Here is a 16,705-nt window from a genome sequence, read left to right on the forward strand (position 1 = left end):
TCGACAGGGAAGATGAGTTCAAAATAGTCTAAAATTTGAGATTATTTGAAAAATAGCTGTAGGAATTTCAGTTCCATTTCAGTAATATCTGAAAGAATATTTTGTATTAACGTTCAATAAATTTATGTATTGATAATATATTTTCGGCCTTATTTGCTGTCCTAAATACATATATGTAAGTTTTTCTAAGGCATCTTTCTATCTAATAGAAAGTAAAATCACAAAAATATTGATCTCCGAGGAAAATTCAGAACTCAAAAAGTCCCTCAATCAAATGGGCACAATCAAAAGCTCAAACACACCAAACGAATTGATAATAACTGTCATATTGCTGACTTGGTACCTATGTAGAAAACGATGAATGTTTTGTTTTTTTATTTCAGGAAAGTAAACAATAGTGTAGTAATTAAGAAATGCTCAAAGTATGAAATATTGTTAGCTTTTCAGTTTATATAAAAAAAACTTGTTTTAATATTTAGCACCCAAATCGTTAAGTTAAGACAGTAAGCTATTTGAATGCTCACAAAATTAGAAATATTTTACTTCAAACTTTATTTTTTTCTTAACTGATTAGTTTTTGGTGTTCTGAATTCAATTTGCATGATTTAAATACTAAGAACAACTGATTATAGATACTAAAATTATTCCATTTCAGTAATATCTGAAAGAATATTTTGTATTAACGTGATTTATTATTCAGCTTTAAAATTTGTTGATTTACAGTATTCAATTCTTGTTTAGAATAATGTTAACATACAAATCCTGTACTACACTTCAGCTCATTTGTTTTTGCAAGGTTGTGAATGTCATTTAAGAAAAAATTGCATGTCCTTTTAAAATACAGGCCGTTGTCAGTTACAACTTGGTAAATACCCAACTGTGTCATTAGACATATTGACAAATCTCGACCAAATCTCGTTGTATCTCGTAGATGATTTGCAGAAGAAAATAAGAAATGGCTGGAGGTTTGGAATGGTCACGCAGTGTACAGCCACTGCTGACCACCTCCCATTCAGTATTGGACAAAAATGACATCCCAGAGATAGTCAAGACTATCATTAAAAGGTGCAATTGTCTGTGCTAAATCACTGTATTTGTGATTGGAAAATGCGCACAATTTTGTTTCGTAATTTTTTGTCCTGTCTGGCTGTCAAAAAAAATAATTTCATGTCTCATATCAACATAAAAAACCTCATCATTGAATATTTACTGAAAGTTGTGAAAACTAATGATTCAATTGCTGTATGTAACTGCAAAGTAAAATGCTTGACAATTCGAAATAGTTATAACCAGGAAGATTAATGACTAATGTCTAACATTTAAAAACACGAAAAAGAAAACAAACTTGTGGTTGGGGTTGATCCTGAATCAGTGAATGTATGTTAATAACCAGTGCCAAATTAGATGCATGTTTATGACAAGAAAATAGCAATAAAGTCTAACATGATATAATACTTAACCCTTTTATATACTTGATACTGTCAGATAGACATCCTGAGCTGTATATTTTTCATTTGCAACTTCACAAGACATTTCTCTGCAGGAGCACATTTCACCAGTCCTTACTCTTAATCCTAAAATTAAGCTACATGAGAAGCAGCAAAAACCAATTTTCCCATCTTTGTTCTGACCATAACCATTGTTACAGGGTTACAAATAGTGGGGCAACATTTTGACAGTCATGACATTGTTTGTAAGATTTTTTTTTTTTTTTATCTTTTAGAGCTAGCCTATTTAAGTATTTTATTTTATCCTGAAATGCACAGATGCAGCTTTAGCTGAAATCTATATCAGATATTTTCTTAACAATTTAAGTATTTTATTTTATCCTGAAATGCACAGATGTAGCTTTAGCTGAAATCCATATCAGATATTTTCTTAACAATTGGGTGTCTTTGAATTTGTAGCACTTGAAGCATCAGATGTTTATCAAAGTTCATCCGTCAAAGGCCTCTCATTGACTTTCAGATGAATAACAGCAATAAAACTCCTTTGCTTTTGGACTTGTCAAGAGTGTGAATGCTGGGTATATGTGAATGACACAGTAACCTAAAGGCTAAAATAATGGAAAGATATTCAGAGCACAAGATGCCATCTTCAACAACAGACAAAAATGATGAATGTCTATAGCTTTAAAATAAATCAAGTTCTTGAATCGACTTGATTGTCTCAAATTTTGTGAATATTTAACAAAAACAATTGAAGATCAACTTATCAAATGTGAGCTGATATTTTGTAAATAGGCAGTCTCAAAATCAGACACTTACTCTATAAATAATGTATGGTAAGCCTAAGGTAGTTAATTATGTAGCTTATTATACTGGCAATTTCAATAATAATAATAATCTTTATTTGTCATATAAGTACATGTAACATTATACTTGTGACATAAACAAAAGTAACAACAACAATAAATTAACAGTTGAACACACACATATCTATATATATTATACAAGTAAAACTAACTAAGAGTCCCCTGTCCTCAGCTCTAAAGACTGTTTTATAAAGGAACCTGTTTTTTTCACTTGGTTTATATTAGAAGGATTCAGTAGGACTACTAGTTTTTGTGTATCAGATAGATTTGGAAACATAGGATTATCTATTGCCATGTCATTAAAAAGTTTTATACGTAAAACATTATTAATTTGACAGTGGAGGAGAAAGTGATTTTCATTTCAAAGGTTTTACAAGTTGGACATGTTCTATTGTCTCAAGGTATTTTTAGATATCTGCCCTTCTCAATGAGCAAATTATGGTCACTAATTCTAATTTTTGTAAATGTCTAGTTTCAAAATTTTGATATTTTAGATAAAATTCTTGGTCTTGTTTGACTTTAATATTTTTGTAAAGAAAAAGTTTGTTATTTTTGTTCAAACTATTTATTTTATTTTCCAGTAGTTCTGAATAAAATTTACTTGTTATATTTTTAATCCAAGTCTTTAGTTTGTTAACTTGTTCCATATTTTGACAGGACATTACTTTTTGTATATCAATATTCATTTCTTGTGTTGAATCTTATATAACAGTGAACCAAGTATAAACTCCTTGTGAATCAAGGTGTTTACTTAATGTATAGCTTTCTTTTAATAATGAGGTCAATATGATTTAGTCTGATTTTATCTCAGCATTTCTAAAAATGATCATAATAATATAACATACTAACAAATCTAAGATTTTATATATATATATGGGAAATGTCTATCTGTTTTTCAAATTTCAGTGAAACAGATATTCTTGAGCATGAAGACCAGTATGAACCATTCTACTCGTCGTTTGTGGCTTTGGCTACACATTATCTTAGCCATAGTCTTACAGCAGGTATATGTACTGAAGATTATCATGATTAAGAGTTCAGTAATTATAATATGTGTCTGGTGTTAAAAACTGGAAGCTGCCAATAGAAAAATGGGAAGATCTGGTATCATTGCCAATGAGACAACTCTCCACTAGAGGCCAAATGACAAAAGTTATCAACTATAGGTCACACGACAGCCTTTAGCAATGAACAAAACCCATAAAACATATTCAGCTGTAAAAGGTCCTGAAATAACAAATGTTAAAAAAATTCAAACAAGAAAACTCACGGCCTGGTTAATGAATGAAATACAAATATGATAACAAACAAACAACAGCCACTGATGAACAGTATGTATACAGTACAATATATACACACACCACATTGCCAGGAAAAGGGCTTCATTTTACAAGCTTTAAAAACTGGAAGTAAAACGAAGATCTGTTCAGAATTTAAATACATGTTTACCAGGATTCACTTTTAAAACCATAACCAGATGCTGTGAAGTCTGCTTTCTCAATCCAACCAGGTGTCTTTTTCATAAGTTCATGCCTTTAAACATACAAAAAATGTAACAAAAAACAATTACTTAGTGATCAGTCTAAATTATATTGAAACAAATTTGATATTCAATTGAGTTAATGAATTAATATGATTGATATTATATAGTAATAAATAATCAAAAAGTGTCAAAAATTAAAAGCATATATTCTTATTGTCAAAGATCACATGCTCAGCATAAATTTTAAGCATAAATATTTTACAACTTAAGAAGTAATCAATTGTATGTGCATGAAAACATTAGTTTAATTTTTACATCTTTACCTTGATTTAGAATTTATTCAGAGTAGCTGAACTAAAAACTGTTTTGCAAACAAAAAATAGTAACTTTAATTGATTTTAAATCTTCTGCTTAAAAAAAACTGCATTGAATACAATGGAAAACTTACTCTGTTTCAAGTGTGACAACTTTGTGTAGCACTTATATTTGATTTATTACAGTTCCCAAGACAAGCTGGAACAATTTATATGAAGCCTGTAAAGTATTGATGAAATATTTACTGGATAGGCTACAGAATTACAATGAAGGGTGTGCCATCACACAGGTAAGATTATAAAGGGACATAACTAGCAATATAACTATCAGACGGACGGACAAGGTAAACAATAAATGCCCCCTCGGCTGCAGCCATGGTTAAATTTTGAATGTTTCTGAAAGGGCTTCAAAAAGATTCAAAAACACACAAATGAAGAAAAAAAATTGTCCCAGTGTAATCGTGTCAATCATCAAGTCCCATATTAACTTCAAAATGATTTTCTTTCTGTAAAACTTTTTTGGTTATGTGGCTTCCTACACCATTTTTTGTACACTGCCCCTGTCATATAAAGACTTTTTAATTTAATTTTGCTACATCTCTATTTATCACACAGCATTAAGAAGTTAGATCAAGTGCTTGTTGGTTCAAAGTCAAAAGAATTGTTTGCAAAATAGATTCCATGTCCTGCAGATTTTTGCCATGGAACTGATAGGTTTGAATAGGACTTTACAAATAAAACATTTACGATTATATGGTAGGCAAAAAAGATCTATAATCCCAAGATTGAAATTCAATTAAAATTAACATTTTGATGGATGGTTGAAATTGTTTTATAGTAACAATAAATTTGATATGTACAGTTATACTTACTATTATACTAAGGGTATATGTATTTGTTAGGAATAGATTTTGATATTATTCATTTTATTTTTAGAAAATGCAGATGTTCCTGTTGAAGAGCTTATGCACAGGGACAACCAGTATGTCTAAAACAGATATATCCACATTCACAGCAATCCTCAAGTTTGCCAAAGTACCATCTATTGTCAGACAGGAGAGTGACGCAGGTAATTGTGTACATGACTATATACTAGATTTATTTGTCATGGGAAATGTATTTTTTGTTAATATCAAAATCAAGAACTTGATTACCCCTATAGTCAAAGCCCACACATATATTAACACTAAAGTTTGAGGTGAAAATAATGCAGTGATGTGCAGATAATAACAGGATACTTTTGTTTTTTCAAAACTTTTGTCTAAAGAACGAATTTTAAAACAAAGAATTTGATATTGACTTCTGAAATGACTGAGAAGGTTATTATAATGTTTTAGAATGTTGTTTAAAAATTACTTTGTAAATTTATTTAATTGTTCAAGGGAGATTACATTTACACAAATCAAGGGAGATAATTTGTACACAAATGTATCCATGTAGGTTGAAAGAAAATAAAAGCTGTGTATTTACTACTTACCACAATGACTTCAGATTTAGTTGGAAGCTTTACAGTGATCAGTTGTAAGACATGAGACCTATTATATTCTATCAGATAACTTTGAATAAAGTGTTAGGGCATGCTTAATACCACACATATGTGTTACTTCTTGTTCACTGTGTCATATATTTAAAACAATTATTTTGAACCAATTTTTTTTTGTTCAATGTTTTTCAAATATCAATTATACATTTATTTTGTATCTCTACTTTAAAAAAAAATAAAAGAGCAATTTCCATATTTTGCTGAAGCTCAATGTTGCATTTTTAGAAACAACTGCTGTGCAGGTAAAAGAAACCTCCAATCGTTCAAGACTTGATATTGGAACTGATATCTTTGATCAGCTTACTTCAGCATTCAATGATCTGAGTCTGGCGAAAGCTCAGAAAAATGACACAGGTGAAGAGGAACATGTTGATGCTGAAATCAAAGATGAATTTAAAGAAGAAACAAAAATGACTTTTGGAAAAAGGAACTTACACTCTTTACAACAGTTAGATGGAGGGAAGACATTAGTAGATGTTTGTAGCAGACTGACATTCCTAGGCAGATACAAGGAGAGATACAGAGATGCTATCAGTGGAGGGTCATTCATACTCCCTAACACACTGTCAGAAGCCCTTACCATGAGAAATAGGTAAGTCTGAGACTATCAGTGGAGGGTCATTCATACTCCCTAACACTCTGTCAGAAGCCCTTACCATGAGAAATAGGTAAGTCTGAGACTATCAGTGGAGGCTCATTCATACTCCCTAACACTCTGTCAGAAGCCCTTACCATGAGAAATAGGTAAGTCTGAGACTATCAGTGGAGGCTCATTCATACTCCCTAACACTCTGTCAGAAGCCCTTACCATGAGAAATAGGTAAGTCTGAGACTATCAGTGGAGGCTCATTCATACTCCCTAACACTCTGTCAGAAGCCCTTACCATGAGAAATAGGTAAGTCTGAGACTATCAGTGGAGGGTCATTCATACTCCCTAACACTCTGTCAGAAGCCCTTACCATGAGAAATAGGTAAGCTTTAGACATGTTAAATGTGTTGATGAGGTATGGTTTTCAAATGGTCTCATAAATGAAAGTTTTGTTTCCAAATTTATTATATAGGCCCTAGGAAGAACCTTTACTCAGATTAATTTTAGATATTTACACATGTAGTACAAAAGAAATAACATGGGAAATGTACTCATTTAAAAAAAAAAAACTCTGATGCAGTAATCATTTTGAATTACACAATAGATATGTTCTATGAATTGTTTATATGTTTATGCTTTCAGCTTTCTTCCATTGCTCAATGAAATCTCTATAGTATGGAGGGCTTTTTCTCTACCAATCCTGGAACCACTGACACGTCAAAGAATGGAGAATATTGTGACTGTGATGATGAGTTGTTTATATGCCTCTTTAAGTGTAGCTGTTACAAACACTGTCATAGCTATGACCAGTACCGCCCCAGTCAAACCAGCTACAGGGAAAGAAGAAGAAAATGAAAACTATGGATGTAGTATCATACAGAAAAGTGTAAGTAAAATGTTGGCAAACTGTGGGGATAGCAGGGCCGGATGTAGTATCATACAGAAAAGTGTAAGTAAAATGTTGGCAAACTGTGGGGATAGGAGGGCCGGATGTAGTATCATACAGAAAAGTGTAAGTAAAATGTTGGCAAACTGTGGGGATAGGAGGGCCGGATGTAGTATCATACAGAAAAGTGTAAGTAAAATGTTGGCAAACTGGGGATAAGAGGGCCGGATGTAGTATCATACAGAAAAGTGTAAGTAAAATGTTGGCAAACTGTGGGGATAGGAGGGCCGGATGTAGTATCATACAGAAAAGTGTAAGTAAAATGTTGGCAAACTGTGGGGATAAGAGGGCCGGATGTAGTATCATACAGAAAAGTGTAAGTAAAATGTTGGCAAACTGTGGGGATAAGAGGGCCGGATGTAGTATCATACAGAAAAGTGTAAGTAAAATGTTGGCAAACTGTGGGGATAGGAGGGCCGGATGTAGTATCATACAGAAAAGTGTAAGTAAAATGTTGGCAAACTGTGGGGATAGGAGGGCCGGATGTAGTATCATACAGAAAAGTGTAAGTAAAATGTTGGCAAACTGTGGGGATAGGAGGGCCGGATGTAGTATCATACAGAAAAGTGTAAGTAAAATGTTGGCAAACTGTGGGGATAGGAGGGCCGGATGTAGTATCATACAGAAAAGTGTAAGTAAAATGTTGGCAAACTGTGGGGATAAGAGGGCCGGATGTAGTATCATACAGAAAAGTGTAAGTAAAATGTTGGCAAACTGTGGGGATAGGAGGGCCGGATGTAGTATCATACAGAAAAGTGTAAGTAAAATGTTGGCAAACTGTGGGGATAAGAGGGCCGGATGTAGTATCATACAGAAAAGTGTAAGTAAAATGTTGGCAAACTGTGGGGATAAGAGGGCCGGATGTAGTATCATACAGAAAAGTGTAAGTAAAATGTTGGCAAACTGTGGGGATAGGAGGGCCGCAAAAAAATGAAGTAAAGACTTCTAGAGGTTGATGTACAGTCTTCAACAATATTCAAGTCGCTTTACAATTTGTCAAGCACTAACTTTCCTCTCTAGTCTAGAAAGGTTATAAATAGAGGAGGAGGAACATTTAGGGTCTTATTTGGTCTAAAGTACATCAACACAAGGGGATTTTTGCATAAAGATAAATGACATGTATTTTCTAATTTTTATTTGCTAATATCTGTAGTTATTTTCTTATAATTTTTTGCAGATTTTGCTTTCAGGACTTTCAGAAACATTGTAGGCTTCTCTTGTACAAACTTATTTATTTTAAACACTTTTGATACTGCTGTATTGTATTTTTGATTTAGATTTTAGAAAATTAATTCCTACATCTTTTTTTTTTCAGTTGGAGATATTTGGTATTGTAACCAGTGCTGTGAAAAGTTCATCTAGAGCAGGTGGTAATGTAAGTTGTTTGAAGTTATTTTTCGTGTATAAAATGCAATCAAAATGCTATGGTACTGACTTGATATCTAAATCTTGTAAGATTTATCACTTCCTTTGAGGTACACACAATATAGTGCATTGATCATAACATTCTATACATCCTATCAATGAATATTTCTTGAAATATATATATGTATGCTCCAATATTCAAGTCACAATATGATGTTATACCTGTCAAGAAAATTACATTAATTTTGTGCAAGTTGCTGGCATTGAATATATTTGTACTAGAAATATAAATGATGTTATTAAAGTAATCAAATCAAAATGAGATTACTTTCAAAACTTTCATTTGAATTTAACTATGGATTTTTTTTTAAATAAATGAATTTAGCTGAAACAATCTTGTAGCATCTTTAGAATAAGGAGTCTATGATCAGATATTGATGAGTCAAGTCAGACTCATGGAGGTGTCTTACTTAGAACTTGAATCATATGTGAAGAAGTTCAGCCTTTATAATAATGTATAAATAGTAATCATTTTGTGATGAAGTTTAAAAATAAAAAGGAAGGGATACTATTTCAATAGACCTTTAGTTTTCTTCTATTTCTTTCTGTATCTTCCTCCTGTGTTTAGGAACACATTAATTTCTAATGAAAGTTTATATTGTTTTATATTGTTCATCTAGCAAACGAGCAAACTAAATTCATTACTCATACACACTCAAATTTTGTTTTTCTTTAGGTTGCACAAAATGTGAATCTGATGGCAGCCTGGTTGTTACTGAAAGGTCTACAGAACATCATATCACTCACACCAGCTGTTATCCTTGAGAGAAAAGATTCAAAGCAGAAAGCTGATGCCAAATCCAAAGACAGTCGTCCTAATTCTGCTAAAAGGTAAGTGATATATATATACAAAGTAATTTAGATTTGCTATGAATAATATTGGTATTCTTTTTCGTTTATTAACCAACCTTGATTTATAGGCTCCTGACTTCTTTCCAAAAAACATTGATTAAAAGTTGTTAATTTACAGTAGTGATTGGAAAAATTATGTATCTTTTTGACAATACAGATATTGTATTTTTCTTTGGTCGGGTTGTTGTCCTTTTGACACATTCCCCATTTCCATTCTCAATTTTATTAATTTTTGAATATATTTATTTTTCAGTTCCTTCCAAGGTTTTGGAGCTGTATCAGTAGCCCTGGCCACCAAGGCTTTACACCTGGTGGAGGAACTAATGAATGACTTACAATTAGAGGGACTATATCAAGATATGGTAAACATTACATATTTTTTGATTTAGGATATCAATTTTCAGAGATGGGATAATTGTTGTCATAAATATGTTGTTATGAACTTGAGTTGTATTATAAAATAACTTGTATTTGCTTTAATTTGACTTCAAAGTGCTATATATGATTCAGGATATATTTTTTCCATCATGATCAGTTTAAATATAAAATTCATTATAGTATTTGTATGGCTTAGTACTGGTACATATCATATATGAAAATTTACAGAAGCATTTGTGTGCCCTTAAATTTACTGGGCATTGGTACTGCCTAGAATTTTCAAAAGCATTTATATAACTTAGAATTAAGAAGGGAAAACAACAAATTCCAATGTTTAAATAATGTAAAGTTTGTTTGCATGTTAGAAAAGTTCATAATGTTTATAAAATATTTTTTTATGTTCAGGGTGTGTCATCCTCAGGCAGTGGTTTAGATTTTCCCATAATGCAGTCAGAAACAGCTTGGAGGAGAGTTCAAAAGTTATTAAGTAATATTCCACTAGTAGACTTACTACTGAGTTTGGTTACAACTTCTTTTAAAAAGGTAAGCACCCTTTCCCCCTTCTGAAAGAAGAAAGAGATTGAAAAATTTTAAATTGTAAGATTTCTTCAAAACCTGATATAATATAAAAATGAAGATGTGGTATGATTGCCAATGAGACAACTCTCCACAGGAGACCAAATGACATAGAAATTACCAACTATAGGTCACTGTGCAGCTTTCAACAATTAGCAAAGCCCATACCGCATAGTCAGCTGTAAAAGGCTCTGAAAGGACATATGTAAAACATTTCAAATGAGAAAACTGACTACCTTAGTTATAAACAAAAAATGAATGAAAAACAAATATGTCATAAATGACAACCACTGAATAACAGAATTATGCCTTCGGACATGCACATGCATACATAATTTTGTGGAGTTAAATCATGTCAGCGTAATCTTAACCCTTCCCCTAACCTAGGACAGTGGTGTAACAGTACAACATACGAAGGAACTATATTTTATGAATGCAATGACCCCAGGTCACTTAAAATCAATATTCTATTAATGATTATATATCTTTAGAGTTTTTACTACTGTCATTTAGAAAGGTATTACCTTCATTTTATTTTATATTTGTACATTGTATTTGAATATTGGTAGACCCTAGTGCTAAATATGGGAGCATGCCCTGTAATAGCTGCAAATAGGTGTAAGCAATATTTCCTGGGCACAATGTAACAAACAATTCAAGAGTTATAAGGTGGTACCTAACGCTACAGGGAGATAACTCTGTAAAATCAGCTTAACGTTTTAATTACGTTGTGTTGTAAAGGGAATAATAAGCTTCTCAACGATCAATGATCAAAAAGTAAATACTTTGTCAAAATTTTATGAAAATTAAAGAGCCAAATTTATTTTAGTGAAAGTGTTGGGTACAACATTATTAGGGGATAAAACTAAATTATTGCTTAAGCATTTACTGGGCATGATGTTTAAACTTTTAATTTGTTACAAAAACTCAGTAATAAAAATTTGAGGCAGGACCAAATTATTAACAAGACAAATGCAAGAAGGGGACAATGTTGTTCATAATTTGTTTACATAAAAAAATATTTTCAGGCATGCCTCTTGAGAAGACTTAAGCTAGGATCAGAGACATCAGAGACAAGTTCTAGCAGTGCCTCAGATTCAATCACATTTTATGAGGATGATTTTAGCAGCTCAGAAGATAGCAGTGAAGATGAAGAAGGTATGTCTTACATGAGCCATAGGTATTGGTAAAGATTGCATGAAATACAATTGAAAACCCATGGTACTGACTTGATATCTAAATCTTCAAAGGTTTATCCCTACCTTTGATATACACAAATTTATTGAACATTGATCATAACATTCTATACATGCTATCAATGAAATTCATCAATGAAATATATGCTCAGATATTCAAGTCACAAAATGATGTTATAATAGTCAAGACAATAGGCACAGGAATCAAATATTAATGATGTCATTGCTAAAGTAATCTTTAAAAATCGGAGCAATCTTCTTTTGTCCAAAAATATAGTTAAATCAACTACAACCAATTCTTCACACAACATGTATAATGCAATATTCAGCTTTTCTTCCAACTGATGATTAATGCAATTGTTATCCTCCAGTTTTTACAAACAATTTGAGTATTGTTGTATTATCCTAGATAATTTATAGATCAGGATATAATATAGGAAAGAAAAATCTGTCGAAATCATACACTAAACTAACAATCAAAGGTTCTTCTCATGCAGTGACTGAGATTTCATGAGATATATCTTGAGCTACTTACCATATGAATGTTATGTCAGTTTTAATTTTTTACCAAATATATTGAGCTCCTTATATTTCTACATATTTACATATTCCTGTCTATAAAATGCTTTGGTTTGAGTGTTTAAGATGAGATTAAATTAATAAAAAGCTTCAGAACACACACAATTTATTAAATGTTATATACTTTTCCAGAAGATGCCTCTGAGTCAATACTTGGACATTGGATGGAGGAGACATTGAGTCCCTCTGTGACCACAGACTCACAAGCCCCACCCCCTGTACCTGCAAGGGTAGATGTTCCAACTGAGGGAAAGAGATCTAGAAAGATAAGCTCAGGGGACAGTCCTGTGTTTATACCAGACAAAAGAGAACCAGCAGGTGTAAGTATTCAAACTATTTTACTCTTCTATTTACTATGGTTAAGGATTTTGGATAAGAAGAAATATGCTTTTGTTAATCTTAAAAACCATAACAATGAAGTACATGTAGGTACTTTATGTAAATGTTTGAAATCTTTATCAAATTAATAATGTTTACTTAAGTTAGCAAGACAACTTACAGATGTATCACATGCAAATATATATAGTGGATATAACATTACAGCACATTTCAGTCAGTATGTAGCTAATGGTAATATCTGTGGTTAGCTTGCTTGTTAGCTGAACCGGGAAGTCATTGTTAGGTAAGGTAAAATTCCCTCCTTTAATAGTAGCTTAGTCCTACAGAGAGATAGATTTTTTATCTGTTGGGCTAGTCTACTATTAAAGGAGGGAAGTTTACCTTACCTAACAATGACTTCACGGTTCAGCTAACAAGCAAGCTAACCAAAGATATTACAATCAGCTACATACTGACTGAAATGTGCTGTAAAATAAAAGCTAAAACATACATTACAGACAACACATATAATGGCACATATAAAACAATAAGAATAAGGAAAAATGCAGTGAGCAGTATTTTATGCACTTTTACATTTATGCATATAGCTTTCAAATATTGAATTTTTGGGGGGTTCTTAATAAGGGTAAATCTAGAAAATTGTTTCAGACATATAACATTTTTAAAGTTGTTTTTTTTTAAGTAGGAGGAATAGGAGGAAGCAAAGCATGACAATGTAATAAAGGCATGAATAATGACTCTTACAAAACAGATTATTAATAAATTGTCATTTCCAAATGCTGCTTGGCTCAAATTATAAGCTCAACCTTAAAAAAAATCATTTTGTGATTAGATTTTTATACTGTTTAAATGAAGAGCATTTTATTTAACAGTTTGTTAACCTTGCTGCTGATTTCTTGAACTTCATCCATGTGTATTTTGTAACTACAACTGACTCAGAACTACAGAAAACATTGAAGTGAGTATGATGAAAAAGAATTAGATAGGTTCAGGGGTAAATATAATAGAGAAAGTTCAGGCATCAAGAAAAATTAAAGAAATTTTTACATTTTTCAACGATGGACAGTTTTTAATACCATCTGACAAATTTTTAATTTATTGAAGTGAAGCAAGTGGTGAATAAATTCAACAAAGATCTCATTATTCTGAAATAACATTAAATTCTGTAAAGACATAAACACTTAAGATATATATAAGAAAATTAAGAATTTTTTCCAAATATTTAGAAATGAACTGCTTCTTCGTTCACTGACCATAGCCACAACCTTTACCGTAAAAAGGAAAAAATATGATAAAAGAAAAAGTAAAACTTTATTGAAGTAGCCATTTCATTGTTATGTTTATATCCTCTAGGAATTGTTTGAATGAAGATCATATGAGTAACATATCAACTGTCATTAAAGAATTGGATAAAGAGACCATGAAAGTTGGAGCAGGTATGTTTCCTGGGCTGGCAGTAGAAACTGATCTCTAAGAATAGCTTGGGTGTTTTAGTCATTTAAAAACCCCAGACATATATGCATATAAATTGCACTTCTGTAAACATAGACAATGTTATTTCCAATAGGAACAACTTTAAATGATGAAACTGTACCACATATTATATTTTCACATTCTCAAATGGTTCAACTCTGGATATGATGAAACTTGTTTAGAGAAATAAACAAAACTGAATGGGCCTATGTTTTACTATAGAAGCCTCAAATTATTTAAACTTTTACATGCATTAATTTGTATAAAAATTACCAAAAATGCTGCACATAAATAGATAATCTTTTCCTATTTGTGTGCATTTTTTAGAGATGTAAAAAATAAAATGTTCAAGCAAGAAAATTGTTGTATTATATGTTTTTTGGTGTATTTTCAGAGAAGACTTTTGAGAATTTATCAGTTTCATTAGCTAGACTGAATCACAGTCTCATAGCCACTGGGTGTCTCAGTGAAAGATTGCAGGTAAGGAAAGGTTTAAATAACTTTAAGTTTATAGTTTTTTTAGTACTTCTATAATTTTATTCTGTGCTTTTTAGAATTTGATTTAGACAGTGTACATTTATTGTTCTTGAGTTATACTGTGGACATGTATCTCTGATCTCCTGATCACCTAATTCTATTTTTAATTAATTAATTGAATATTTCAATAGTTTTATTCCAAGTTTAAATAATGCGTTGTTTTGTAGGATGTTCTATTGGAACAATTGAATGTTAGTCCCAGTGCAGTGGACCCTTGGCCATTAACGGTCCATCCAAGAACACTAAGTGTCTTAGCAGAGGTTATACTCTTAAAACAACAAAAAGAAAGAGAATCTAAAACATTGAAAAGTCAAAGTGAGGCTGCAGTCATCACTATTTGGGTCAGGTTCATGACAACCTTGAAGAGCGCCATAATCAATTTTGATAATGTCACAGAGACTTGTGAAGGTAATTGATATAATTAGTCTTGTGACTTTTAGCTTGTAAATATTTTTTATAGTTCTTTGAAAAATATGATATAGTCAAATTAAGTGATGTTAAATCTCATGTTCTTAATTCAGTCAGTCAAGTTGGAAAAGAATAGAATTAGATGTCAAATTAAGTGATGTTAAATATCATGTTCTTAATTCAGTCAGTCAAGTTGGAAAAGAATAAAATTAGATGTCAGTATTACTCATTCAGAAACTGAAAAAAAATAGATATACAAATATTTGAAATAAAAGAAACAACTATGGAATCCTTATAATTCATGGGGTGCTAATTTTCATGGATGAATTTAAGTGCTAAAATATTCAGTAGGCTTCTCGTTGCATTGAAGACCTGTTGGTGACCTTCTGCTGTTGTCTGCTCTATGGTCGGGTTGTTGTCTCTTTGGCACATTCCCGCTTTCCATTCTCAATTTTATTGTATGCAAAATTGAAAAAAAAACACTTCCAAATAAGTAAAAATACATTCATTTTTTAAATCTGACACAAACATTTTGATTGAGAAAAATAGATTAATTGACAGTATTTTATTGTAGATGTAAATGTAGAGCACATACAGCTGCTAATCTTCCTGTTCCACAGTCTGCCATTGATGCAGAAGAAGTCCCTGTTGTTACAACTGGCACAGAATATCATAGCTATCTCAGAACTGGAATCTAGGTATCTTAACCAGAACATATGAGGGGGGATAGGAGCTTATCGGGATTCCGGGATTGGCTGTTTTTAAGCTTGGGATTTCTGGATTGACCCTTTTGGGATCTGGGAATTCTTGTTTTCGAATTACGGGACGTCGGGATTTACATAATTTAAATTCAGGACCTCGGGATTTCGTGTTTTCAAGTCCGGGATTTCCAGATGAGGACCCTTCCAATCCCCCCTCACATATCATTAGACCATTGTATAAACTTTCCAAAATTGTTTTCTTGTTTAAATAAATAGCCCAATTCAGAATATAGATCACTGTTATGATAATCAGATTTGTCCAACATTATGTGTGGGAATGCTGTAATTGTGTTTTTTAATGCAACAACGTTTGTAACGTTCATTTTGAGTGGATAATGTCACTTTTTTACATGGCATCAATTGACAATTGATGTTATGGGACGTACGCGCAAGTGCAGACGGCATATGACAGATTTTAAAATATATGTTTTAACGTTGTTTTCTGTCTGTTTCATTAGAATGGAGATAACAATGTTGTATTTTAAGCTCCGACGGCATCAATTTTGGATTTGATGGTCGCAAATACCCCTTTACTGTCTCCACTAACGCATCGCCAGTAAACTTAATTTGCGACCAGCAAATCCCCAATTGATGCTGTCTGAGCATAGAATACAATACAGTTATCTCCTAAATATTATTCACAATTTGGACATTGAATTTATGAATTTTTCTTGAAACTGATTAGTTCAGTTTGAATGTAATGAAAATTTTAGAGTAGTTGAAGTAAACACATATTTCAGGAAGCTTTGTTTTGATGTGTTTCCAAAAAAGAAATTTAAAGTGATCTTATATATCTTAAGATATTTAAAGAAATTTAAAGTGATCATATATATCTTAAGATATTTAAAGAAATTTAAAGTGATCGTATATATCTTAAGATATTTAAAGAAATTTAAAGTGATCATATATATCTTAAGATATTTAAAGAAATTTAAAGTGATCGTATATATCTTAAGATATTTAAAGAAATTTAAAGTGATCGTATATATCT

At 31.7% G+C, this 16,705-nt stretch overlaps 1 protein-coding gene across 1 annotated transcript in view; it reads left to right on the plus strand.

Annotated features, from left to right (window-relative positions):
- Nucleotides 1–911: 911 nt before the first annotated feature.
- Nucleotides 912–16,705, plus strand: part of LOC134707922 (E3 ubiquitin-protein ligase UBR4-like) — a 117,753-nt gene continuing 101,959 nt past the window's right edge. The window contains exons 1-17 of the mRNA XM_063568088.1: nucleotides 912–1,065; nucleotides 3,221–3,318; nucleotides 4,298–4,401; nucleotides 5,048–5,180; nucleotides 5,880–6,246; nucleotides 6,887–7,130; nucleotides 8,506–8,565; nucleotides 9,292–9,446; nucleotides 9,721–9,829; nucleotides 10,251–10,388; nucleotides 11,450–11,579; nucleotides 12,329–12,516; nucleotides 13,408–13,493; nucleotides 13,889–13,971; nucleotides 14,403–14,488; nucleotides 14,713–14,953; nucleotides 15,528–15,651. Of these exons, the coding sequence (XP_063424158.1) occupies nucleotides 956–1,065; nucleotides 3,221–3,318; nucleotides 4,298–4,401; nucleotides 5,048–5,180; nucleotides 5,880–6,246; nucleotides 6,887–7,130; nucleotides 8,506–8,565; nucleotides 9,292–9,446; nucleotides 9,721–9,829; nucleotides 10,251–10,388; nucleotides 11,450–11,579; nucleotides 12,329–12,516; nucleotides 13,408–13,493; nucleotides 13,889–13,971; nucleotides 14,403–14,488; nucleotides 14,713–14,953; nucleotides 15,528–15,651 (2,456 nt within the window). The 5' untranslated portion in view covers nucleotides 912–955. The remainder of the gene's footprint in view (nucleotides 1,066–3,220; nucleotides 3,319–4,297; nucleotides 4,402–5,047; nucleotides 5,181–5,879; nucleotides 6,247–6,886; nucleotides 7,131–8,505; nucleotides 8,566–9,291; nucleotides 9,447–9,720; nucleotides 9,830–10,250; nucleotides 10,389–11,449; nucleotides 11,580–12,328; nucleotides 12,517–13,407; nucleotides 13,494–13,888; nucleotides 13,972–14,402; nucleotides 14,489–14,712; nucleotides 14,954–15,527; nucleotides 15,652–16,705) is intronic.

This window comes from Mytilus trossulus, chromosome 2, assembly GCF_036588685.1.
Source record: "Mytilus trossulus isolate FHL-02 chromosome 2, PNRI_Mtr1.1.1.hap1, whole genome shotgun sequence".
In the NCBI taxonomy this organism is placed as follows: domain Eukaryota; kingdom Metazoa; phylum Mollusca; class Bivalvia; order Mytilida; family Mytilidae; genus Mytilus; species Mytilus trossulus.